A 26,454-nucleotide genomic window follows, 5' to 3' on the forward strand; every position below is an offset into this window, starting at 1 on the left:
TAGTATGCACTCTACTATACTGGTAACTATAATGATAAACTGCTTGTAATAAATCAGTAAAAATCTCTGCATTAAAATGTTTATATACTGACTTATAAGAAGAACAGTAACAGGGTTGTGGTTGTTGTTATAAAATGTAATACTTTTTTAATTACATGTTATTGTTTAGTACCTAATATACTAAAGCACAAAAGGAAAGAATACAGTGGTTTATAATGGTTTAGGCACATATTTGTGTTCATGATATTAGTGTTTGGCCTGTTATTAGCCAATTAGATACATTTCAATCTAATATTACTCAGTTACAGTCACTGTTAAATCTCACAAGCCCATATTTTAGTAACGATATACTATAGAAAACATACTGTAGTCCAATTTCATTCAGTCTACTAAATTTCAGTGGAAACCACTGTTCTTTTATACACTAGAATTATTTACTTCACATTTTCAGGTGTTTTATCAGAAACTAAACAACATTTAACCAAAGTAGAGCTTAAAATAATAACTTGTTAAGTCTGTGGACTTTTGAAAAATTATTTTTATATAAATTACTTCATTTACCACTGGAAAAAGTTTTTAGACAGGTATACTCTTTGGTGAGAGTCATTTTTGACTTAACTTGTTGTGATTTTCTTTGGATAGAAATAAGTTCTGCTCGTAGCATCATGTAATTATTGGTTCTCAAACCTGTTGAAATATGGCGAGATTCCCAAAAAGGCTTCAAACCAGCACCTATCCACAGCCTCTGTGCATAGGTGCTGAAAAGAAATAATGAAGTAGTCACACACAGGCGTATAAGCTGATTTTGTGGTTTTCTATGTCACCTAAAGCTTTCAGGCAAGTTAAATATAAACTAAAAGTTTAATAGTAAAATTTTTGAATTTAAATATTGGTATTCTTATTAGGTTTATTTCCTGACAAACATGTATTAATCCCAGCGGGCACACAAGTGCGAGCGCGTGTGTGTATATATTCCTTCCATAATACTAAATGGGGATGGTGCAGATTTAGTAGCGGCATTCAAAAGCATACCTCAGAGAACACATTTATTTATCCCAATGGGCAAAGGCTCATCTTTTAGCAGTATTTACAATATACAGTACAACATTAATATCTGTACAGTTCCCTTAGGAAAAATAAAAAAGTAAAGTTGTCAAACAAAAACAAAAGAAAAAAATGGATTAAAAACAGACATAAAGGAGTTTCCTGGCACAAGCTTTGCTAAAGGTTAAAAACATCAGGCTTAGCCTGAGTCTGCGGAGGATACCCTGCAAAAAAATCATTTCATAAAAAATTAAATAAAGAGGTTATGAAATGGCTTTGTTCAAGTTAAGACTTGTCAAAGCCTTTGGACCATTAACACCATTAAAGTACCATTCTGTACAGTGGATAGTTGTGCCGTTAAATGATTGTAAACAGACGGAGAGGAACTCTCTCCAGTTATCCTCCAGCTTTGTGAACACAGCCACAGACATTGATGCTGGGTGGTTCAGTACAGTCACGCTTGCTTAGTAATCAAGGAATGTTATTTTGGGACAGATGGTCGAGAAAGTTTAACAAGTCATCTCAATAAGGCCTGTCTATTAAGCTGAATGGCACTTAAAGTGCACTGGTGGATCCATCTCAAACAAGCCTACATTTACTTGCCTTAAGATGGACATTTACCTTCACGCAACTGAGCTTAATTCATGTATGTGACTGTCTTTCAAACAGTGCAATCAAGTCCACAGGTACTGTACAAGTTCTTTCTTTCTACAAGCTTCACATGGGTGTTAACTTGAGCCTCACAGGTTTGTCTCATCCCACGCTGGGTCATTAATGCTCTTCAGAACGTTTCTAACAACTTTTTCTAGATCCTTCCGTGCTCGCTGCTCTTCCTCCAGTGACCTCTTCATCTTCTTGTTATCCTGTGTTGGAAAACAATCATGAAATACATTTTAAAACAAATCTGAAGATGACATTTTTTTTTGACATCTATAATTTCATAAACACAGTATCATGAGTTACCCAACAAACATTCAACATCACCTGTTTCAGCTCTTGAACCTCATCCCTCAGGGCATATACCACATCCACCAGGCTCCTATTTAAAAATAAATAAATAAAATTTAAAAAATAATTATAGAAAGTAATAAAAATATTTACAACAAACACACTTAGAGAGCGCAACTTCTCCCAAAGTGCAAGAGACTTTGATGTTTTGTGATTTTTTTTTTTTTTTGTTTAGACGTGGAAAGCCTGCTAAGGCATCATTGTGAGGTGGTAGGGCGAAGTACTTAAAAAAAAGCAAAAGAAACAATGGTGCTAACAATGACAGTCACAGACAATTGTATTGTAGTTTTAAGATGATCACATTTTGTCTGACCTTGACAAAATTTTCACCCAAATTAAATCAACTCAAGTTGTTGTTGTTATCTACCATCACACACAATTTGAAAATGATATCTCAAAAACTGCTAACAAACAGTCAAATTTAAGTTTATTTTTCTTACAAGGAAGGCTGACACATAGGGCTGGGCGATATGGCGTAAAATCCATATCACGGTATATATCACGATATATTATTTTCTTCCGTATTTTAGGCACTATAAAGGCGCACTTAAAATCCTTTAATTTTCTCAAAAATTGACAGTGCACCTTATAATCCAGTGTGCCTTATGTATGAATTCTGGTTGTGCTTAATGACCTCGAACCAATTTTATGTGGAACACGGTGCTCAAAAATCTGTCAAAAGGTTTTAGTACGACTTTGGTAAGGTACGAAGCCGCACCGCTTGGTGTGATTGTCAGAGCATTACGGCTAGTGATGGTAAATTCGATTATTTTTACTGAATCGAGTTTGAATGAGTCACTCACCAAAATGAATCGTGTTTTTCGAGTCATTTGAGTCAGTTGCCCAGAGAGTGCAATTTTCACTCAAACTTACTTTGTTTCTCTTTTCATGTATATCCTACTACTAAGATGAGTGATTGAAAAAGAAAAACAACTATTTTTATAGAGCAAAAAAGAGCAAAAAAAAAAAAAAGATTTCTAAAGGGAAAATTTATTTTATTTATTGTTATTTTATTTTATTAGTATTTTCCTCAAATGTGTCAAATATATATTTTCTCATCTAAATGTCCACTGAGCTGTGAGCCAGAGGGCAATAATGCGCCTTAACATCGGTTTCCAACCAAGAAGAAGAAGAAGAAGCTGTGAGTCAGAAGGGAGGGGGTGAGTGAGTGATTCCTTTATGCTACAATTCAGCACAGCAAGGGAGGGGGTGAGTGATTTGTTCATGCTAAGATTCAGCACAGAAAAGGAGGGGGTGAGTAACTTACATGTGCTGTTAGCATGTTAGCAGAGCGATGCTACTGTGAACTGAGGAGCCATTGTCTTGATGTGAGCTTCTACTCAGGGTTTTTTCTTCCAGTTCAGAGCAGAAATGTTTCTGTTAAGAAACTGGCTGTTGTTTTTTTCCCCCATAATTGTAATTATAAGGTAGATAAATTTCTGCTAGTGAAATTAGTTTGCTAAGAGCAACAGGGATGAGTCAGTGAATGAGACAGTTGGGCTTGTGAATCATGATTCACGAGTCAGTAAAGTGATTCTCAAATATTGAACGATTCGTTCATGATTTGCACATCAGTAATTACGTCTACCATAGTCAGGAGCCTCACGGAGTAATCTGGGTCCAAAACTCTGTCCGCTTCAGGTCCCAAAGTCAAACGAACACTGCGGCATCACTGAGCATTAAAAACTGTCTAAATTCTTTCATCTTTAATAAAATGATCAGCGTTGCTGCTTTACCAGGTGTAACAATTAAGTTTAACATTCAGCCATCCATGAAAACCGAGCAGAGCCAGGAATTAGCAGGAAGTTAGCTTGGTAGTTTCCACCTAAACATGATATAGCAGAGTTCTGGGGGAAAAAAACAACATGCGGCTCTGCTATCACTTCCAACATTAACGAAGATAGAAAACTAAACAGCAGTGACGTTTGTAGGGTTACTGAAGTTGGACTAGCTGGTATTTAATGAAGTGCTATATGATTGCTAGCGAGCTATGTTAGCATAACATAAACAGTGAAGCTGGAGGATGAACGCTAACTTTTTTTCACTCAATAAAAGTTAACGTGAGGGTCTGATGGCTAGGGACAAATGCAATCGCATGGCATAATGCTGTAAACGGACCAAATTTCAGTCAGGACTAGGGATGGGTACCAATAGGTTCTGACATAAACGGTAGCAACCAGACTGAAAAGCAGCGCACATTTCGGTGCTTTTTTTTTTCTTGAGATGTCATACACTTCACACTTCACATTCTAGCCAATCAAGGATAGCAGGTGGGCCCAGGTACGTACGTTCTTTTAGAGCAGATTAAAGATTAAAAATGCCCAAGGCAAAGCAGTCAAAAGTCTGGCTGTACTTCACAGCAAAAGATGCAAACTCAGCAGCCTGCAACAAGTGCTTTAAGGTGATACTGTGGAAAGGAGGTAACACCTCGAATCTGATGAAACACCTGGCAATGCATAGCATTTTTTTTAAAAGCCAAGAAATGCACCGTATTTAATATCTTGCTGCAAGACCTCACACCGCGCACATCTACTGCGGGTGTGGTGCCTATTATCAGACCTGGAGTTAGCAACATCCCCCAAGAAACCGAAGAGTAGAGTCCTGGCCCCTAGCCCTGCCAGTGTAGCAGAAATGATGACGGATGATGATGGCAGCAGCAGCCGTTCTTCTCTGGTTGAGTAGCTTAACGTTACACCATCATAGTTACATGTGGCTGTCTTCTTGTTTGATAGAGTGATAACATATATACCCTATAGCTGCAGAAAAGGCTAACATTATTATCTTTTTATTTTAAAAAAAACAGCTAAACATGAGAGGTTTTAGGACAACGTTTGTGTTTTCCATTGTTTAAGCACCGGTTCCAACCAAAGGAGGTATGTTGTATCAACAGAAAAGGCTAACTTGCTTATCATTTTGCAGAAAAAAGAAACTGCTAAAAATAAAAACATAAGAGGTTTTTGGACAAAGTTTGTGTTCTCCATCCTTTAAGCACTGGTTTGAGCACCGTTTAACCCTTTAAGACCTACCATAGAACCAAGTCCACTAGAGCTTATATTATATTTTTACATACAAATATTATAGTGCAAATTTGCAAAAAGCAGCATATGCATCAAAATAAACTATTTCCAGCAGTGCAATTTGAGTTCTAAGCATCCCAGAAACGACACAGTTTTAAAAATGGTAAAATGGCAAAAAACTACATTTTCGCGAAAATGACGTCACTTCCGGTTTTGGGCAGGTAATGGCGGACATGCGATAGTTCGCGCTGACGTCTATTCCAACGTAGGAAGTGTTACAAACAGCTGATCGGATCGGCAAAGCGTGTTACTGGGATATTATGTTTTTGTTGCTGCAAGCGCTTTTTATGCAATTTTTGCAAAGCTATATGTGGAAGGAAACCGTGACCTAGGACAAGCTGATGGCATAAGATGTAAGTACAACTCCTCCGGTTTCATATGCAAAAAAATTTATTGCGCTAGCTTACGTGGTTGCAGTTCTACAGGGATTTAAAAATAATGGAGCATGCCCGCTCCGACGGGTTTTAAAGGGTTAAGCACCGGCACCATTTCAAAAGTACCGGTTTGGCACCGGTATCGGATAAAACCTAAACGATACCCATCCCTAGTCAGGACAACAACTGAGATAATCCATCCACAACACGAGGTTAGTCATTAATATACTGCAACAACATGGGAATAGAGCAGCTGCGAGAGCATTCAGCATGAATGAATCAATAGTACGGAAGTGGAGGAAGCGCCGTTTTTGGCTTTCCTCATATTCCAAAACGTGCTTCATCTCTTCGCTATTACTGTCGCCCAATTTGCAGACGATATTGCTTGCAGACGATATTGCTTGCAGACGATATTGCTTGCAGAAGCTGCGATGCTTTCGACCAAAACAGGCGCAGCTTGATGACACCATCAACATGCGCTATCGCAGCAGGGCGGTATAGTCAAAACCTCTACCGTTGGCCAAATTACTGGCCAAACAGTACAAATTATACTGTTTATACCGCCCACCCCTACTGACACCATACCCTTATACAACTTACTTCACTCCTCACTAGGGCTGCCACGATTAGTCGACTAGTCACGATTACGTCAACTATCAAAATAATAGTTTGTGGCAGCCCTCCTCCTCACTAGACTACGGTTGTATATATAAAAAAAAAACTACTGTATTGTGAATGAGTCCCACCCAATATTCCCTGCTCTGAACAGAACTCTCCCTGCAAATCCTGATCTGACCTTTGCACAACTGTAATTTCAACACAGACCTCAAATAGTGAGGAGAACCTTCAGCTAGCTCGCAGTAATGACTCAGGGTTCCAACAACAGTTTTCTATATTAGTATGAATCAACTGTGAATCAAGAAATCACTTAAAATAGAACTTGTCAGAAAAAGTGGTCTAAAAGCAACACTTCACACCATTATTTAAAGAAAAACAGATGAGAAACAAAGTTATTGACATCTATCAGTGTTGAAATTGCTACAAAGCCATTTTTGGGACTCCAGTGAACCACGGTTAGAGCCATTATCTACCTCTACCAATGGAGAAAACTTGGAACACTGGGGCAGCCTTCCCAGAGGGAGCCAGCCTACCAAAAGTACTCCACAAGTGCATCAACAACTCATCCAGGAAGTCACGAAACAACCCAGAACAACATCTAAAGAACTGCAGGTCTCCCTCGTCTCCTACCAAAAGTACTCCACAAGTGCATCAACAACTCATCCAGGAAGTCACGAAACAACCCAGAACAACATCTAAAGAACTGCAGGTCTCCCTCGTCTCTGTTCAGGTCAGAGTTCATGATTCAACAATAAGGAGGAGCTCTCCCTTGGATGTCTCTAAGGAGAAAACCGCTGCTGACCAAAAGTCCAGCCTTAAACCTAATTGAAATGCTTTGGCATGACCTTAAACAGGCTGCTCATGCTTTAATAAACAAACCCTCCAATCTGGCTGAATCAAAACCATTCTTCAAAGAAGACTGGGCAGTTATTAGCCTTTTCCACACAGGGTCAGGTAGGTAAAATTTGATTATCTGAAACATGTAGGTGTGTCAAATATGCAGAAAGATAAAAAATAAAATAAATAAATTAAAAAAAACAGGAAGGGGGCAAATACTTTTTCCACAGCTCTATAAGCACCGCATACAGAATACGGCAAGGACTAAGCTGAGAATTACAGGATTTAAAGACATCAGACATGAGCCAGGATAGAAGCATGGAAAAGAGAGTCATCCATCATCTTACTTTTCTTCCAAAGTACTTTGTCCATTGCGACTGGGATCCTCCAAAAGTACTTTCTCCTCACCGGGGATGATCACATGGAGCCCCGTTTCCCTTTGTGGCCCTGTTTCAAAACAGAACAGCTCTTCAACAGATGGTATTTCCGAACGCAGTAAGCCAGTGCAGTCATCTTTGGTAAATGACTTTTGCTTTTTTTAAGACCAAAATCGGAATTTTATTGGAATGACACACAGCATCCAAGAGACACGAACACGCACAGCTGGTTGTAGTTGTGTGTTAGTCATGCACAGACCAGTTTTCAGACAGAAGACACAGAGGATAGTGAAAGTAAATGGGAGACACAAAAACAGAGTCATGTGACCATTCGTCATACACCTTGTAAATTTGAAACTAGCAAAGACTTCTCCATCTCTCCCAAATGAAACCACATACTTGTTCTGCAAAAACAAAGTCACATGAATGCCAACGTCTACCAAATGACAGATTTATTCAAAACTCATAATACAGCGTTTGGGACTTGAACACTTCAGCAGTGTAGAACAAATACACTGAAGGCGCCGTTTGCAGATAAGACATGGCCACGTGTGTGAACTGAATACAACATTTGAGCACACAGAGGACAATGTTGGCTAAAGACAGTTAGTCTCATCACCCTGCCTGTCCCACAGTTCGACTTAGTTTCTTAAACCACAGAATACACCTGTCACAAAATATAGCACATGATATAAGGACAGTGATATTCTTAGCTCAAATACTCATAGAAGATTGAATGGGTTTTTTTCCTTGCTCCAAGATGACTATTATTTACAGAAAGGGTCATTATGTGCTCTTTAGATTTCAAGTCCACTCTGACAGTATTCTGAGCTGAACGAGTAGTTCACATAGAAATGTTCCTGTATAATCATGATCTCTCTCTCTCTCTCTCTTGCTTGTTTTTCTTTTTAAACCCCTCAATGCTATCAAAACACAGAGGGTGAGCATTTACACCACGAATGAGCATTTACTTTACAGTAACACTGAATACTTAAGTCTACCTTTAGGATTATATCATACACACTCTAGGCAGACGACAAAAAGTACAGAATTTTAACAGTTTCTATCCCTCAACCCACCCACTGGCCTGTTACATGATTGTGCAAAAGAACTCAAACACTTCATGTCATAAATTCTGTGTAAACGTTGATACAGACCGAGAAAATTTCAAAAAGAAAACAAACGATTCTTCCAGGGATCATTTTGTAAACATCGGCATACAGAATAAAATATAAATAAATTTTTTAAAAAGGAGCATTTATACCAAATAATAAATACAAGAAGAAGAAGAAAAAAAGAGCAGTTCAAACTGTAACATGGACCAATATATTCTATGTCACTTACATTGCTTACTGTAAGAGGATGTCAGCCTGTACTTTTAATATCCAAGACTGGAAAAATACTTCTTCATAAAAATAGTCATTAACGCTAGATAGTATGGGAAGCCTCACAAGCCGGACGACGCGAAGGCAAGTCTCGGTAATGAGGCCACAGCAAAGGTGCTAGTTTGTTGCAACAAAAAAAAAAAAAGAAAGAAAGGAAGAAAGAAAGAAAAGGGGTGATGTTTTCAAATGGCATTGAACATCTTTGTGTGGGTCAAATTGTCAGAGCATACAACAAGAGCTACACCCAGAGTTATTAGTTTCATCTGTGATTTTATAACCATCCTCTCCTGTCTGAGAAGCCTGTCAAGCTTGTTGACGTTGAAAGGTAGTAAACATGGCTGACAAGCTGTTCTCCTGGAACATAACGCAACTTCATGACTCAAAGTTGGACGCAAGTAAATGCTTCTTCCCATAAATGAGTGAGATAAGAAAACTGATATCAATTCATGCTTGCAGGGTTAGAGCTGGAGCTGGAGTTGCAACATGTTTAGCCAAAACTAGCATAAAAACCTAGCACAACTTAAAAAAAACAAACAAAACTAGTTCTGTCAGTCAACAAGCACCAGTTAGTGCGCTAAAATTAACCTGCTTAATTTTGTTTATTAAAACTGTGACATTTAAAAAAGGTCCTAGCTGTTGGATTTATTACCGTTAGACAGAGGCCGACTAGTTCTTCTCGTTCTTTATGCTAAGCTTCAGAGTCATACTGAACGAGGGTGTTATCACTCTTCACACAGAACTTGGCAAGAAATGTAGTGAGTGCATTTCCCCAAATGGTAAGTTGTTTCTTTAACCTATGGGACACATATCCCCCATCAAACGAAGGCGTTCAATTTCTACTATAGGATTGTAACCGTTTTAGCTTGTAGCTCACAGACTGACGCCCTTTGCTTGTTTTATATGAAACCTTTTATTTCAATAATTCATTAACTTGAGTATTAAACCATTATATAAATGCAACCCTGTGATACGGACAGAAACATAACTAGACATTAAAGGGGACCAATTAAAATCCTATTCTTATTCCTTGACTCTACTAGAGTGTCTTTGCATGATTATTGCTCATAATAATCCTTATTTAGCTTATACTGGTCCTTTGTGTGGTCTTGACTTTAATCCAAGTTATTTTAGCTCCTCTCCCTTTTAAGCCACCAGATTTCTCCTTATTGGCTGTCTTTACAAACAGAAGATGTATCAAGAAGACCCCCCTCCTTATCGTCATACATCTCGACGTGTTGTTATGTATCCCGAAAAAAGAACAAATGACTGTCAAACTAAGCTTTTAGAGCACTCTGAATCCTGAAGCCTGAGATTTTGACTTGTATTTCAAAGTTGAAACTGTATATTTAAGAGAAAACTGGGAAAAGCATAATGGATCCACTTTAAGATCAGACTGAGGATCATGCCTTAGAGACTACACTAGGAGTAAACTATCAAAAGGAATAGTAATAAAAGTCACTTCTTCACTTTAAAAAAAAAATCAAAGGAAAACAAATTATGTCCAATTACTTAATGCCAGCGGTGGTATGTAGTCCTGCAGATAGTCTGTCCCCCCATCTGATACCAAAGAGCTAGAATTATATTTGCAATGGTCACAAGAGACGTACTAAAACTATCTGTACATCTACATACTACTATAGGCAAGTCTGAAATTGAGTTTTTTGGTCATTTAGACGGTCAGAGCCTTATTATTTATCAGTCTTGGTAGAATGACTTTAATCAAATTAGTAACACCTTACTCAGAGAGTGAAGTGATAATCTTCTCTTTCTATTAGGTGCTGAATATTTAATTAAACCACTGAATATTCAGTTTGGACTGAACACACAAAAGCTATCTGGAATGTTAAATTTCATGCTGTCACGGGTTTGCAACACGGGTATAACTTCATGTTCTGAAAATTCTATTAAACGTCGATAATTTGGATATTGCATTTGCATGCCGTTATATTTTCAGACAGCAGGGGGATATGTGCCTGTACCTGTGTAGCATCTGTGCTATGTTTCAGCATACATACTCTAGAAACACATACTGGAGAGGAGTAGTACATGGTAATAGAATACAGTCGTTCCTGAAATACATCTGAATATCAGACAGGAAAAGCTCAGTCCCCATTTCTCCCACCCCTGGGTCTCCCTCCCACATATTCCACTCTGAAATCCCTGTACTCTCTCCTGAGAGCTTACCCCATTTATGTTCAAACCAGGGGAGTGGTCACATTCAAGATAAATTAACAATAAATTATCAAACACCTACTGCATGACAACTACAGAAAGAGAGGAGGCACATAAAAGGGGAAATGGCAAAGGCAACAGGGAGATGCCTGAAACATCTTCAAACAAACTGTCAAAAAATAAATAAAACAAATAAGTTAACAAAAAAATTGAAAAATCATAATAGAAAATAAATAGATAAATTAAAAAAATCTTCTTTTTTTTTCAAACACATTGAAGAGAAAAAGAGGTAAGCGGGCTGTACTTCACTTCACAGCACAGCTTGGCAGTACTGTACGGTCTTCAGTTCTGGTGAGAGATGCAGCTCTTGCGTGGCACTGAGCCCATTCTGTAACTGTGGGTGGTCCAGATGGAGTCATAGTCTGAGTCCTCCGAAAGGTCAGAGGTCAGTTCTGGCCGGGACACGCTGCTACGGCGGCCCGGCGAATCCACGCAGGACTGGTCCACGTCGGCCAGCACGTGGTTGTGCATCAGGTCGGTGCCCTGCCAGGCTGGGTGGAGTGGGCGGGGTTGAGAGTGATGTTGCGAATGCAGGAGGAGGAAATGGTGGTCGAGGGAAGATGAGTGACGGCACAGGGAGGGAGGGAGGGAGGAAGGAGGAAGCATACGCAAACACGCAACAAATGGCAAATCATAAAACCAATGGAAGATGCAGGATGAGACGATGGATAAAATTATAGAAAAGCATCAAATAAAAGATGAGGAAAGGATAAACTCAAGGAAAATAATGCCAAAAGTAAAGGAATGGAGGAGAAACAGGAAGAAGAAGAGATATTGTTAGAGGGGTCAGTACAGAATAAAGTTAAAGAAAGGCACTGAGTACAGAATACAGATGCAGCTGCTACAAAGAGAGCAAGATCCAGTATGAACCTCTCTTCTTTCGTTTGTATATCTGCACGGGTAAGAGTTTGTTTTTTCTTACTAGAGTTAAGAGTCTGCCTGGTTTTGGCGCTGGTGCAGTATGCCTCGATAACTTTCAGGATTTGGGCGTCTTCTTCCAGAGCAGCTGTGCCTGAGAAAGAGACGGTGCCAGGAAAAAGCACATTTAATTCACATGCTAATGTCTTTGTTCTCTCACTATGAAAGAAATAGGAAGACTGATACCGCTTTCTTAGCCGTCTAGTGAGTAAAATGTAGGGAGAGAACAAGCTATTAGTTTAGCAGCACTGTTTAATCTATAAGGAAAAGGAGGTATTGACAACAATATGCAGTTTTCCATAGAGTCAGGCAGCAATTCAGCCATTTATTAAATGTCATACTATTACTTTTTATGGAGGCAAGAAAGACTCTAAGCATATGAAAATAAAAGACTTTACACATACTCTTCCTCAAGGCAAATTCCTCTTCAGACTGTTTCCGCTCGGGTTTGCGCTTGGGAAGAAGTTTCTTCACACTCTTAGGACTTTTACTAAGATCCTGCACATGAAGGGCAAAAGGTAGAATACTTTATAAACAGGCTATATTAATTTTTTAAAAAGGATCATTATTCATTTCACTAGCACATACATTTTCTTAGCATTAGGATTATATAGTTTTAACATAAGCAAATGGTAAATGGCCTGTATTTATATAGCACCTTACTAGTCCCTAAGGACTCCAAAGCGCTTTACATATCCAGTCATCCACCCATTCACACACTGGTGATGGCAAGCTACATTGTAGCCACAGCCACCCTGGGGCGCACTGACAGAGGCGAGGCTGCCGGACACTGGCGCCACCGGGCCCTCTGACCACCACCAGTAGGCAACGGGTGAAGTGTCTTGCCCAAGGACACAACGACCGAGACTGTCCAAGCCAGGGCTCGAACCGGCAACCTTCCGATTACAAGGCGAACTCCCAACTCTTGAGCCACGATCGCCCCATAAGCAACGTAAATCAGCTTTACCTCCTTGTAACAGAGGGCGGCAGAGGGACGTAGTGGGGGTGCAGGTCGCAGGCAGCTCAGGCTCCATGGTTTGGGGGTATTTGGTGGTTCCAGTGGGCCCCACATCATTGTGTTGTGAGGTGTCCCATGGGAGGATGGGTGAGGCAGGGTGTGGTAGGTAGGAGCCACTGTCAGGGCCCTGTTCTCACCATGTCGGGATGGGGTGAGAGGGTGAGATGGGAGCTGAGGGGGACGAGAAGCAACAAGGTGAGTTAGTTATACAATGAATATGTAGCTTGCAAAGAATAACAATAACTGTATGGATTTACTCTTCATTTGTTTGGCACTTACAAAAAGGTGCTTTTGCTGTTTCATACATGAGAATAGCAAACAAGCGTCACAACAAAAAGCAATAAAAATACTAATGTTTAATTTTTACCCCTGTTCCAAATTATCTTCACATGCCTCAGTATCTATCAAGACAATTGTTTACAGTGCAGGACACCCAGGGCGTTCCAGATGTTTCTATAATGTGAGGCAATAAATGCAAGCCATGTTAATTTTCAGAGAATTTCTGGGGGTTACAAATTGAGGGGAGTTGATTAAAAAAAAGAACAATCAGGTCACGGTCAGAAGCAGATGAATAAGTGAAGGACCTCAGGTCACACATTGTGAGAGTTCAAAAGGATGGCGTGGGCTACAAAGGCCATGACCAAGCTATTGCAGATGCCTGCAGCCACAGCCCAGAGGATCAGTAATAGGTACAATTCCACACAGTCAAGGTCCAAAGGAATAAGTAGACTTGGGTCTAATAGTAAACCCAAGATGATGCCCCTTCTCACAAGAAAAGTGTTACGTCAGGCCAACAGTAACCCACATGTCGCAACCAAGGCAAACCTACAGAAAACCGATTTCAAAACAGACACTGCTCTTCGGGAGCAGAGGTGTGGTGAAAGAAAGGTGAAGCGTTCAACCCAAAAATACATTCCCAGCAGTCAAACGCTGAGGTGTGAGTATAATGCACTGGAGTTTGTTTTTCAGCAAATGGGCCTGGAAACCTTGTAAAAGTTGGTGGAGTCATGAAATAGGACTATTATATCTAGATTCTCAATGAAAGCATAAGCCAGGCTACCGAAAAACTTGGACTTGAGCAGCAATGAACCTTCCAACAAGATAACGATTCAAAACACAGAGCCAAATTATTCAAGAAATGACAAAAAAAAAATGGATTTGGAGTGACACACCCAGAGCTACGGCCTGAACACTACTGAGAATTTGTTGACAGAGCTACAGGTCATGAGAAGGAAGCCCTCAAACCTTAGGAACCTGGAGAAATTATCTAAAGAGGGGTGGGCATAAACATGGTTACTGACACAGCCCTATGTATGGCATTTAACTCATTTCACAGTGGTGTCACCAACATGCACAGGGGTACACCAAAAATAAATTATATCAATTTGTTCTTTCCAAGGATAAATGCTAAATATTATGCATTTTTTAAAGTTAATTTCAGTAAATGCAATTGTGTATTGTGGTCAATTCCAGTAAAAGAAATCAGCCACTTCACGTGGGTTTGCATCATCATTTGAGGTGATTATATGTATAATGCACTGTAATTAAAGGGTCACAGTCAGTGAGAAATCAATATATTCTGGGTTTCAATGAATAGAAAGAAAATGATCTACATGTGGGTATGTTAATCACTGAGTTCTGACCGTGTGGCAGGGAACAGTGAGTGGTTTGTGGCTGGGCGCTGTGGCTGCAGTGTGTTTGATTTGTCTGGTCAGGTGTTCCACCCAGTCCTGCAGGTCCTGCGGGTTGGTGCATATCACCAGGAGACGATCAAACATTGTGCCTGCAGGAACAGGGACAGTATTGTTTAAGGTGTTAATAAAAAATCCACAGGAATGAGTCAACATCTTGCTTGTAAAATGTGCCCTTACCGTTGAGCTCGAAAGCATTTCTATGGGCTTCGCAGTCTTCTAGTTTGGTTACTGTCATGCCTGCCAGGGGCAATTTTCCCTGGAGAGTGAAATAACCACATCATACACATGACATGCAAGAAAAAATAAAATAAACAAATAATTAATTTTTATATATATATATATATATATTAGGGGTGCAACGATACTCGTATCGATATTGAACCGTTCGATACAGTGCTTTCGGTTCGGTATGCATATGTATCGAACAATACAACATTTTTAATTTATTTTATCAACTTTCCTTCTGACGGCGCTGTCTGCGTTGAGCGCTCAGTGGATCTGCGCTCGACAGTGCAGCCTAGGCGGAGTAGTCGAACACAGATTCACTGAGCGCAGGGCAAGCTAGCTAGACAGAAGTTAAGCTCATTGCAACATGGCAAATTGAACCTCCCCCACCCTCATTCAGATCTGGCGTCTGGAACTATTTTGGTCTTCATGTGACTATGACCCTGAAGGTAAGCTAGTCATGGACTAAAGTAAAACAGTATGTCAGATGTGCCAAGCAATGCTCAATTACATGAGTGGGAACTAGTGTGTTAGCGCAGTTAGCTCGTTAATGTGTTGAGGCTGTCCAGCCCCACACACGGGGCAATCCGCGGTAGCTCGTTAACGGAGATTTGCCGTGTTGTGGCGTTAACCTCATTTCAGATTAAGGCTGACAGCACTAGTGGGAACACAACGAATATGACTGCACATTTACCCGATAGCATCCTAGTGCAAAGACAAGTGGAAGCAGACAAAAACAACAAGCACGCATACAAACTTTACCCGAGTCATTTAGACAGCCGTTAGCACATGATTCTCCTTATGGGGACCTGATATGTTTAATATGCTGCTGAGAATATAGCCCAGAAGAAGCGTATAGTATAGCTTTTATTTTGGAAAGAGACATTTCTCTGTAATAAACTCTCTTTTCCAAAGATGAGTGATTCCTCAATCAGATACAGGGCTCACAAAATCGCTAGCGATTTTTCCAGTCGGGCTGCCCTGCTCTGCTCGTCGGCCTATAGTAGGAAGGAAAAATATATGTCAATGCTTTTGCATTCTTTCGGAAATGTAGCTGGGTAATTATGTCATTGGCATCGGTGAGCCACTGTCAATATGTGACATATTGAAATCGCGTTTGAATTTGCGCTTGTTTTTTGCTTTCACTTTGCAATCGCGCGAACTGTGTATAGAGAGCGACAGTACTGATTGGTGAGTGATGATAATTTGCGCACCAATTCCTCTGGCATCGTCTTATCAATCGTTAGCTTACTATGCAAACATGACAAGTGAAATCTCCTGCAGCAAGCTTAAACATGTGAGAGGTTGATCGCGCAGAGAATCGCTGAGCGTTATGTGAATGCGTGTGTAAAAGCAGCAGGATATATATTTGAGTTCTGCTGAGCCAAATAAGACAGGTCAGGGTGAAGAAGTGACAGCCAAAGAAAAGCTTACCACAAAACGGAAAAGTTATGACAAATCAGACTATAAGGCAAAAAGAACGTGCAGCTTTATGGTTTCATGGACAAAAGAATTTCTGTGGCTGCAATATGACGAGCTAAATAACCAGGTCTACACAAGTGGTCCGCAGGTGCGCATTCACTGTCAAAATAAAAAACGCGCACAAGATAAGAAGTTGCAACGCGTGTTTGCATACATAAGATTTTCAGGAGGAGGACAGACATTTGTTTAGAACTCATAAAGATGTCGAAGAAGCTCCTTTAAGCAATTACTTTGGTGTTCCTCCACCTCCAAAGAAATGTCAGGAGTCCGAACCACAAAAGAAGCGCGTATTCTCGGAAAAGTGGTTGCAGGAGGTGAGCTGGCTTCAAACAAATGATGAACGCACAGAGATGTGGTGCAGAATGTGCCGTGAAAATTTAATAAATGACAAATTAATAAAAAGGCATGAACATTTTTTTTGTATCGAAAAAATATCGAACCGTGACACCAAAGTACCGAACCGAACCGAACCGTGAATTTTGTGTATCGTTGCACCCCTAATATATATATATATATATATATATATATATATATATATATATATATATATATATATATATATATATATAAAAATAAGACTACTGACCTGGAATATGAAGCCACTCATCCTGGGACTGGCAGACAGCATGAGGAGGATGTGGGGGAAGAGCATGAGGTAACGCTCATTTTTCTCCTAAAGCAGAAAGTGTAGAGAGTATGAGTAAGCATTTCTTTGTACAAATAGGATGCCTTTAGCTTGTATAGCCCACTTCAAAGTCTACAGATGAACAAATGACTGCAGCAGCAAAGGTTAGGCAGGTATAAACAGTAACTGTTTTTAGCTTTAATTTAAATTTTGCGAGTTTTGGGACACATTTCTTTACCACTAACTTAAACTTTAACAGTAATTATTTTGACTCTTTGCATTGAACTAACTATTTGTACTATGTGTACAAAAGACTACAATTTCTGCACTTTAATATTATATTTATAGGAAGGGAATATTGCAGCAGTTTATAGCAGAGTAAGTATAGATGAAGGAGCCAAATAAATACCTCTGACAGCTGACTCTGGACCAAGACCTGGCTCATGTAGATCACAGAGCCTAAGGTTTTGATGTCATCCCCTTCCCACAGCCGGATGGATTCTGTAAGAATCTGCAGCTCCAGCTCCTTTCGTTTCCGCACCTCCTGGCACTGAGCCTGGCGTGAAAGAGACAGACGGCTGTTTCAAAATCTTTTCTTAAGCCATTTCATTTCATAGAAAGTCTGGTTACGTGTTGTGTCTGTCTGGAGAGGAAGAGAGTTCAGCTTACCGACAGACTTTTGAAAGACGACATGCACTTCTGGATGTCTGGTCTGTCTGGGTGATTCTCCTAAAAAGGGCAGACACATTATACATTTAACAAAAAAAAGCTAAACACAGGAGCTGAAGAAAAAATGGCTATCCAGTGACACACACACCTCCATGTGTCTCTCGAGCTCTTTAAGTAGTGTGGGGTATTTATCCAGTCTCATAAAGGGTTTACTGAGGCCTGTGGTCAGGGTGAGGATCCCGGGACTGACAGCACCGCGCCCTTCCATAAAATCTCCCAATACATCACTGCAAGAGAATCAAAGACAAACAAAACATTTAAGTTACACCACAAACAGCATCATCACAGGGTCTGCACGCAACACATAAGTTGGCTTTGTTAGTTAGTTTAAGAATGGCTGATGGTCAAACCATCCTAATTGGCATTCTGATTGTGCTACTCACTCCTGTTATCTTCATAAGGAGGCATATGGAGGCAGCTAGAGATTGCAAGTACCTATTATTTCAATCAATCTGCACATTATTTTTTTAAAAATCTGACTAATCTGACTATTAATCTCTGGCTCACTTCCACAGCTTGTCTTTTATCCTGTCTTCCTTCTCTCACCCCAGCCGGTCACAGCAGATGGCCGCCACTCCCTGAGTCTGGTTCTGGTTTCTTCCTGTTAAAAGGGAGTTTTTCCTTCCCACTGTCGCCAAAGTGCTTGCTCATAGGGGGTCATATGATTGTTGGGTTTTTCTCTGTGTGTATTATTGAGTCTATCTTACAATATAAAGCGCCTTGAGGCGACTGTTGTTGTGATTTGGCACTGTATAAATAAAATTAAATTGAAATGAATTCATCAATGCTCTGTAAGAATGTCAGAAAATCTTGACTATTCCTCTCACTGTGACTTAAAGCCCAAAGTGAGATGTTCACTTAGAACCATAATTTGTTGAACAAAGATACTTTTTTGGTAATATTGCCTCTGTTCACTACCACAGAGGACTTCATCAAACATAAAACAATGTGTCAATATGTTAATTGCTTTTAGCTATTTTTATACACAGTCCTCCACTTTCAAAAGGATAAAAACACATTTTTATAAAAAAAAATTTAAAACACAGTTTTAAAAAAAAAACCCACCTCTCATAGCTACCTGTACATCCTGGACAGGTTGCCAAGCTGACACAGGGCTAACACAGAGAGACCATATACAGACAACCACTTGCACTCACGGGCAAAATAAGATTCATCAATTAACCTAACCCCACCACCTGAATGACTACGAGAACCCACCCAGAGAGAACCCCTCCCAGACACAGACACAGGGAGAACATGCAAGCTATACCCTGAAAGCCCCGACCAGATGGTGGAGTCAAACTCAGAACCTTCTTGCAGTGAGGCAACAGTGCTGCCCACTTTATAAAGTCCGTATTTTGTTTTTTAAATTGCTACCCATTTGTCTCATATGGTATAAATTTGAAAATCCTTAGTGAGTTATCACATTCACAAGATTTGTTTTTAGAAAACCTGACCTCTTACCTACACTTTGAGGTCGAAGTCACTGAGTTTCAAATTTGTTCAAGGTTTTTTTAATAGATGCACCTATGATATCAATTTGATATCCTATATCGCCTCATTCGAGTTATTGTGTTCATGTAACGACATTACATCCATCAGCCTCTCAGACTGAGGGGTAAAAATGATAAATAACACACTGCCTTTTCAGCACCTTCATATGGACAGCATTTGTTACAATCCATCCAGGCAGTAACGTCAGAAAACCTATAGACACGTTTAGAATGACGGATAATTCAATAAGTATCTGCAAGGCTGACAAACTTCATATTTCAGATGCATCTCAGGTGAGCTTCTACAGCTCACTCAAGATAATCTCTTTCAATTTTCTGTCCTCTAGAGGTCCTCGCAGTTCCTTTAAATTTCATGTTACTAAGACTGCTGAGCAAAATTTACATTCAGCCTATCACCTCCAGATAGAGTTTGTGCTAATGCGTCAGACACATGAGTGAAAGAGAATACTGCACTTCCTCTTCTGTTAAAGCACAATCTGTCCAAACACTGATGGAGCATTAAACTGTTACCTGTGTGGTCATTCTTGTTGTTCTTGGATCTGCTTACTTTGCTAATGGCTATCTTCTGGTCACTTGTTTTAATAACTAGCTGACATGCATCAGGTGAAATTAAGCCATCTCACAAACTTAATGGTTCAGTGTGCCCCACCTTAAGCCTCTTACGATGTCCCCTCTGTAATTTACTACTGCAAATACATTAAATTAAAAAAAACCCACCTCAACAGCAGTGTGTGTAACAATGGAATATCGACTGGACAGTGATGATGACAGTGACAAGCCTAAACGAGAGGAAGCTAAGACCAAATTTAACATCAACAAGATTTGTTAACAGGGTCATTTGTACGACCTGCTGTGCCACGTGTGGGAAAGGCCGGCGACACTGTTTAATGATACTAAATACAGCTGATATGAGCATACCTGTATTGGGTGAGTACATTAACTGCAGAGGGATGGTTCGAGCAGTAACCAACATAGAGAGCCTTCATCTGTGGCATGTGCTTGAGGAAGAAGCTGCCCACCCTTTGTTGGCTTTCTGGAAGCCTAAACAGATAAAAAACAAAAATAAAAAATAGGATCGCAGTAGGTCAAAATACACCTATATTAATTCTCCTACACCAAGAAGAGGCAATATACACATATGCAGTGTAATTCCGTAAATTTTCATAGTCTAAGTACAGTCTAGCCCAGGGGTGGGCAACGCCAGGCCTCGAGGGCCGGTTACCCTGCAGGTTTTAGATGTGTCCTTGAACCAACACGGCTGATTTAAATGGCTAAATTAGCTCCTTAACATGTCCTGAAGTTCTCCAGAGGCCTGGTAATGAACTAATCATGTGATTCAGGTGTGTTGACCCAAGGTGAGATCTAAAACCTGCAGGACACTGGCCCTTGAGGCCTGGAATTGCCCAACCCTGGTCTAGCCCAATATCCCTGTAGTACATGCAGCCCAACACTAGATGTCCCTCTGTGCATTGAGAAACAGTGAAGATGCTGCTGCAGTGGGGCTGTGTGTGCTGGGAGGGACTAACTTGGTGCACTCCTCCAGTGATTGGACGAGCATCTGCTGGAAGGTGCTGATCTCTTCCAGGTTTCCCAGAATCAGAGCCACATCTGAGCTGCTCAGTCTGGAAGAAAAAGTGATGAAGTACGGAGATTGGTAAAAAAAAAAAAAAAATTCAGTAATATGTACAAGTAAGCCAAGGACTTCTGCCCACTTAGTCCTTTAGATTATGCAAAAAAAAAAAAAAAAAAAAAAAAAAACAATTCACGTGAATTTTATACATTTCAAAAGAACTGCATGTTATGTCGCATTATGTCAAAGTGAGTCATACTTTTCAATATTCTGAAGAGGTCGCAGGTAGTTCATCAGAAGACTCTGAAGGTCCTTGGAATATTCAGTCTCTGTTTCTAAAATGTTCTGTAACACCTAAAAATAAAGAGGAGAGAAATTAAATTATTATCTATAATAACTGATTTGTTATAGTCATTCAGAACAGCTATAACACTCATTCTGAAAATCGAAATATTTATTTGATTGCTTTCTAGTGCACACCAACATACAAGATTAAAATGTGGATGTAAATACACAGTGTATCAATTATTTTCACAATTTCTGTCAAGGTAATTAATAACACAAGAACAGAAGATGCATACATAATTTGATCTTCAACAATAAATAAATGAATAAAAACATAGCTTTGGGTTCAGTGCTGTCCTCCAGCATTACATTTAAAAATGGATTACAATGCAAAATATTTATAACTCCAATAAGGGGCAGTTTTTTTTAATAAAATCAGGTTTTTTTTTTTAAATATCCATTTAATGCAGTTGGTTGTACATCAGCCAAAAGACCCACAGATACAGATAACCATACACAGAGTAGCTACTATGTGATAAAGATGCAGTGTAATAAAACAATTTTGCCCATCATGCAGCTGTGATCACAGATGCATGCAAGGCAAAATAACTGAGAGGACAGTTTCTTTCAGTGAAGATCATTAACAGAGGGGGAAAAAAGCAAAGACCCACACAAAAACGTGAAACAAGAAACAAGAAAAGCCACAGAAGTGCATGGAGGAAAAAAATACTAACAGGAGAAAGCAAAAAAAAAAATCTGTTAAGTTGCTTACTTACCAAATTATAGTACGTCTTGCTGATTGCAGATGTGTCAAAGCCTTTAGGTGGACTCTTAAGGGTGCCAGACTTGGGGGACACTTGTTTGTCTGCGATCAGAAGGGAAACAAATGATGTGATTGATGCAAGTATACACTGACCCTCAAGCCATTTTGAATTCAATATTACACAAACCCCATCAACAAGCCAGTTTGTCTACCCACAGTTTATAAATCTGCACACTTTATTAAGTACACCGTCACAGCACTAGGTTGGACCCCCTTATCCATTCAGAAGTGCCTTAATTCTTCGTGGCTCAGATTCAAAGTGCTGGAATCATCACAATTGCTGCAGATTTTAACTGTAGCCTTTGAGTACAGTGAACTCACCGTTATATTTAAGAAACCAGTTTAAGCTGATTTGAGCCTCGCCATATGGCACGTTATCCTGCTGAAAAGCAGCCATGAGGAGATGCGCACATCATAATCATAAAAGGATGGATGCATACTGTCAGCAGCAATAGTCGTGTTTAAATTACGCTCAACTAACCGTGCCAAGGAAAAATTACCCCCATCGGTACACCATCAGCAGCCTGAAACATTGATACAAGGCAGGGTGGATCTATGGTTTCATGCTTTTTTTGTCCTTGTCATCTGAATTTAGCAGCAGAAATCGAGACTCATCTGACCACGCAATATTTCTCTAATCTTATGTTGCAGTTTTCAGCATGTGTGAATTGTAGCCTCAGTTTCCTGTTCATAGCTGACAATAGTGGCACCAAATGTGGCCTTCTGCTGCTAAAGCCCATTTGCTATAATGTTTGGTATGTTGTGAAATGTTACAGTTATCCTCGGTTGTAACATGTGGTTATTTGAGTTATTGTTGCCTTGGTATCAGCTTGAAAGATGTTCCTCTAAAGTGTGGCATCAACAAGACATTTTCTCCGAAAGAACTGTCGCTGACTGGACATTTTCTTTTACAAACCATTCTCTGTAAACCCAAGAGATGGTTGTGTGGAAAAATCCCAGTAGATCAGCAGTTTTTGAAATACTCTGACCACTACCAACCATGTCCCGTTCAGTGTCACTTGAAGCACCTTTCTTCCCCAGTCTGATACTCATTTTGAACTTCAGTGGGTTGCCTTACCGTTTCTACTTGCCATGTGATTGGCTGTATGCTCCATGGCCATGAAGCATTTCATAAAATCCAACTTTATGACAGCTGATTTGAAATAAATGAAATATTACAAATGCTTAGGCATCATTGTTACCATTATAATAAGGAAGAGGCATAAAAAGAAAAGTGATGCAATCTCTGAAGGAAATGCACTTTAAGTGGCTGTTGCAGTGCGTGTTTACTAAGATCTTTTACAGCACTTATAAAGTAACATAATGAGTTCCTTTATCAGTAATAAAACTACAATCCCTCCTCACTGCCTTAATACCACATCTCAGTAAATGCTTTCAAAAAGACTTCAGATACCACTAAAAATATAAATTGTTTATACAGAAACCATTGGGCATACATTTATTTATTCCTTACGTAAATAAAGAAAACAACCCAAGCCAATTAACTGCCATGTTTTGGGTTACAGTGAAAGCAGAGTCATTTAAACTCCCACCAAGGTTAAAATATTCGAAATACGAGACACAAAGGACGGTGCACTTCTCTTGGCCTCAAGTTTCCTAACCACAGTTTTAGCTTGTTAAAATGAACCCTTCATGCAGAGAAACACATCTTGTGTTACTCGAAAACATCTTCACAGTGGCAGCGCTGTGTCACTGGCATCTCGACACAAGCGGGAAAAAACAAAAGACTGCAGCAGATGTGGCACTACATTACTGTCACGACATCGGGTGGAAAGATGGTGACAAAGGCAGCTGTGAAGCTGTGCAAATGGTGAGCGTGACAGAGATTTCTCTTTAGTATACTATTTTCCACAAAGGTACGCAGGGGCAGGGGATTTATTTAGAAATACGTGGACTGAAGGATGCAACTGCCAATTTTTTATGTTGTAACAAACACAGTGTGATGAATCACTACACTAAGGTATTAATATCTTGGTCTAGTGAGTCCAATTTTGGAAATAGCATGAGAGCGTCTCTAAATGTGAAATTTGTTTCAGAAATTCAACCAGTTAGTTATTAAAAGCGCATCAGGAAGTTCTGCGTCTCCCATAAATTCTTAATCAGACCCTGTTAATCACTCATCAGGTTAGCTGAGGTACCTACCGGAGCCCTTGACCTCACGCACGTAGTTGCTAGGAAACCAGCCAGTCTTGCCATTAAGCATCCCTTCCCACCAGCCGCCCTCCTCCTGACGAGTCACGTTGATGAAATCGCCCTTAGCAAAGGTGAGCTCATCCTCGTTGGTCTGCTGGAAGTTGAAACGCGCCTTGACCAGCAGCTGCTGTCCGCTGTTCTCTGACATGTCCTGGTGAAAGAGGTGGGAGCGTCAGCAAGGAGGAGGAGAAGCCAACGGAAATGGAAATAGCATTTGTAACCAGTAACAGCAAATCTTACCATCTATAACTATTGAAGTCTTTGCTTTGATTTAACTGAAATGTGATAAACTGATTATTGCTATTAATATGTTGTGACAGACAGGCTGACCTGAACTGGTGCAAAATGATGGATTTCAGTAAGAGACAGTTCCTGCAGTAGAAACCTGAAACTGCTGAACAAGTGTCTAAAAAAAAAGCTTCTGTGATTTGCCACACCTCGGGTGATGAAGTTCACTATAAAGGCTACTCTCCTGGCACTGATCAAATTAGGGCTGTTCGATATAACGATATATTTCGGATGACGATATAAAAACGTCTATCGTTTCATTTTACACTGCCGTTTGTTTCGTGGTGTCGCAAAATAAACTGTTTACGGCAATATTTTTTCATGGTTTTGATGGTCACTGTAGTGGCTATATTAATTTCTTAAAGTTCTCTCTTTCTCTTATATTTAATATAACCACACTACAGACGGACAGGCGCCTGTTTTTATGCGTTGTCGTTAGCAACAACGAAAACGCATCGTGTCCGCTTGTTTATTTTCCACATAAACCTTTCACCATAAAGCTCAAGATCCCGTTGAGACTTTTCAAAATAAACTGAATCACGTGAAAGAGGATGCAGAGTGTTTACGGGTGAGAAGTAAAAAAGAGCCGCCAGGTGCTAAAAATAAACCTTAGACTCAAACGTTAGAACAGGCTTTTCCCCGCAGCACGCTGTGTAATAAATACTCACAAAGAAAACGGCGGCCGTTACAACTTATGCCTAAAAATGTATAGTTTCATGCATCTGTTAAAACACTGGACTCCAGCTACACGACGCCCAGCTGGAAACACTTCACGCAAGTCGAGCTGCCCGAGATTCACAGAATTTACAGAAAATGTTACATTTTTGTGATTTATATCGTTATCGGACAATAGATGTCTTATATCGGGATATGAGATTTTGGTCATATTGAACAACCCTAGATCAAATCCCCAAAAACGTCTCTATTCATCATTAGGGATGGGTATCGAAAACCGGTTCTTGTTGAGAACCGGTTCCCAGTGTTTCAATTCCTTGGAATTGTTTGCCAGTTTTGCAAACGATTCCCTTATCGATTCCAGTCGCCCCGAATAACATCATCACGTTGCGGAGCGTCATTTACCTGGCAGGAAACACGGCGCCTAAGCGGCTCAAACGCTCAAAAGTTTGGTTTTACTTTACGAGAATGGATGACAACAGGGCAACTTGCAATACTTGCAAAGTAGATATTTCATTTAAGGGAGGAAACACTACAAATATGCAAAAGCATTTGCTCACAAAACACACGATGACCTTAAATAATGTCGTGTTTTTAATTCCGCTCCGGACTCATGAATCTCAACCCAGCAGCAGCGGTAACATTTGCACGTCCTCTCCCGTTAATGCGGCAGGTAAATAATCAACTAACAGTGCATATTATGTTAGCGCGATCTGCCTTATTACAAAACCTGCCATTACTGTGCATTTAGGGGACCATGATGAGAGAGACAGACAGAATCTGGCTCAGATGCTGGCAGTTCTCACTGCAGTCTACCGTTAGCGTCTCCTTTCAGACCAGGATAGACGAATGTCACCGAGCAGTGACTAAGTTTGTGGTCAAAGGTTTGCACCCATTTGCCACAGCAGATGATTTTCGGTAAGTGAATGTGTTTAATTGTAGGCAGGGACTTACTGGATATTCTTGTGTAATTGCTACAGAATAATTGATGTTATACTTTGTTATTGCTACAGAAGAATATTTATTTTATTATTTTACATTTACAATTTTTTTTTCCTGGGGACCCTGTGACACCCCATTGAAGAGCTGTAGGCTGTGGATCTCTTAAGATCTCACTGTTGGGTTTGTAAGGCCATGTTACTCCTAAATTTCTATCTTGTTCAAAGAGAAGATATAAAACAAAGTTCTAAGCTATTAGACCTTAGTGTTCTCCTTTTTTTTTAAAAAAGAATCGATAAGAGAATCGATAAAGAATCGAATTGTTAAACAGAATCGAAAATGGAATCGGAATCGTGAAAAGCTTATCAATACCCATCCCTATTCATCATCATTATCATCATCAAATACTTTTTAGACTAATTGGATTTTTCTTCCAGGACTATGTTCCCTTTATGCTTTAAAATGGCTTAGGTGTAACTGTACGCCTCTTTCCGTGTATGAGG

General features: G+C 39.8%; 1 protein-coding gene across 2 annotated transcripts in view; it reads right to left on the reverse strand.

Annotated features, from left to right (window-relative positions):
* Window positions 1–1,039: 1,039 nt before the first annotated feature.
* The window catches only part of arhgef7a (Rho guanine nucleotide exchange factor 7a), a 37,977-nt gene continuing 12,562 nt past the window's right edge, over window positions 1,040–26,454 (reverse strand). The window contains exons 6-23 of one of the 2 annotated variants that reach the window (XM_087853088.1): window positions 23,999–24,200; window positions 21,789–21,877; window positions 20,987–21,081; window positions 20,684–20,779; window positions 20,076–20,198; window positions 17,732–17,870; window positions 17,584–17,643; window positions 17,324–17,470; window positions 16,876–16,962; window positions 14,760–14,838; window positions 14,532–14,671; window positions 12,838–13,059; window positions 12,275–12,368; window positions 11,875–11,964; window positions 11,264–11,443; window positions 7,306–7,405; window positions 2,029–2,083; window positions 1,040–1,907 (exon numbers count right to left, since the gene is read on the reverse strand). In XM_087853088.1, the coding sequence (XP_087709214.1) occupies window positions 1,785–1,907; window positions 2,029–2,083; window positions 7,306–7,405; window positions 11,264–11,443; window positions 11,875–11,964; window positions 12,275–12,368; window positions 12,838–13,059; window positions 14,532–14,671; window positions 14,760–14,838; window positions 16,876–16,962; window positions 17,324–17,470; window positions 17,584–17,643; window positions 17,732–17,870; window positions 20,076–20,198; window positions 20,684–20,779; window positions 20,987–21,081; window positions 21,789–21,877; window positions 23,999–24,200 (2,121 nt within the window). In that variant the 3' untranslated portion in view covers window positions 1,040–1,784. The remainder of the gene's footprint in view (window positions 1,908–2,028; window positions 2,084–7,305; window positions 7,406–11,263; window positions 11,444–11,874; window positions 11,965–12,274; window positions 12,369–12,837; window positions 13,060–14,531; window positions 14,672–14,759; window positions 14,839–16,875; window positions 16,963–17,323; window positions 17,471–17,583; window positions 17,644–17,731; window positions 17,871–20,075; window positions 20,199–20,683; window positions 20,780–20,986; window positions 21,082–21,788; window positions 21,878–23,998; window positions 24,201–26,454) is intronic. The other variant, XM_087853087.1, reaches the window with a different exon arrangement.

The sequence above is a fragment of the Neolamprologus brichardi genome, chromosome 16, assembly GCF_056152115.1.
Source record: "Neolamprologus brichardi isolate AB-2024 chromosome 16, ASM5615211v1, whole genome shotgun sequence".
Taxonomy (NCBI): domain Eukaryota; kingdom Metazoa; phylum Chordata; class Actinopteri; order Cichliformes; family Cichlidae; genus Neolamprologus; species Neolamprologus brichardi.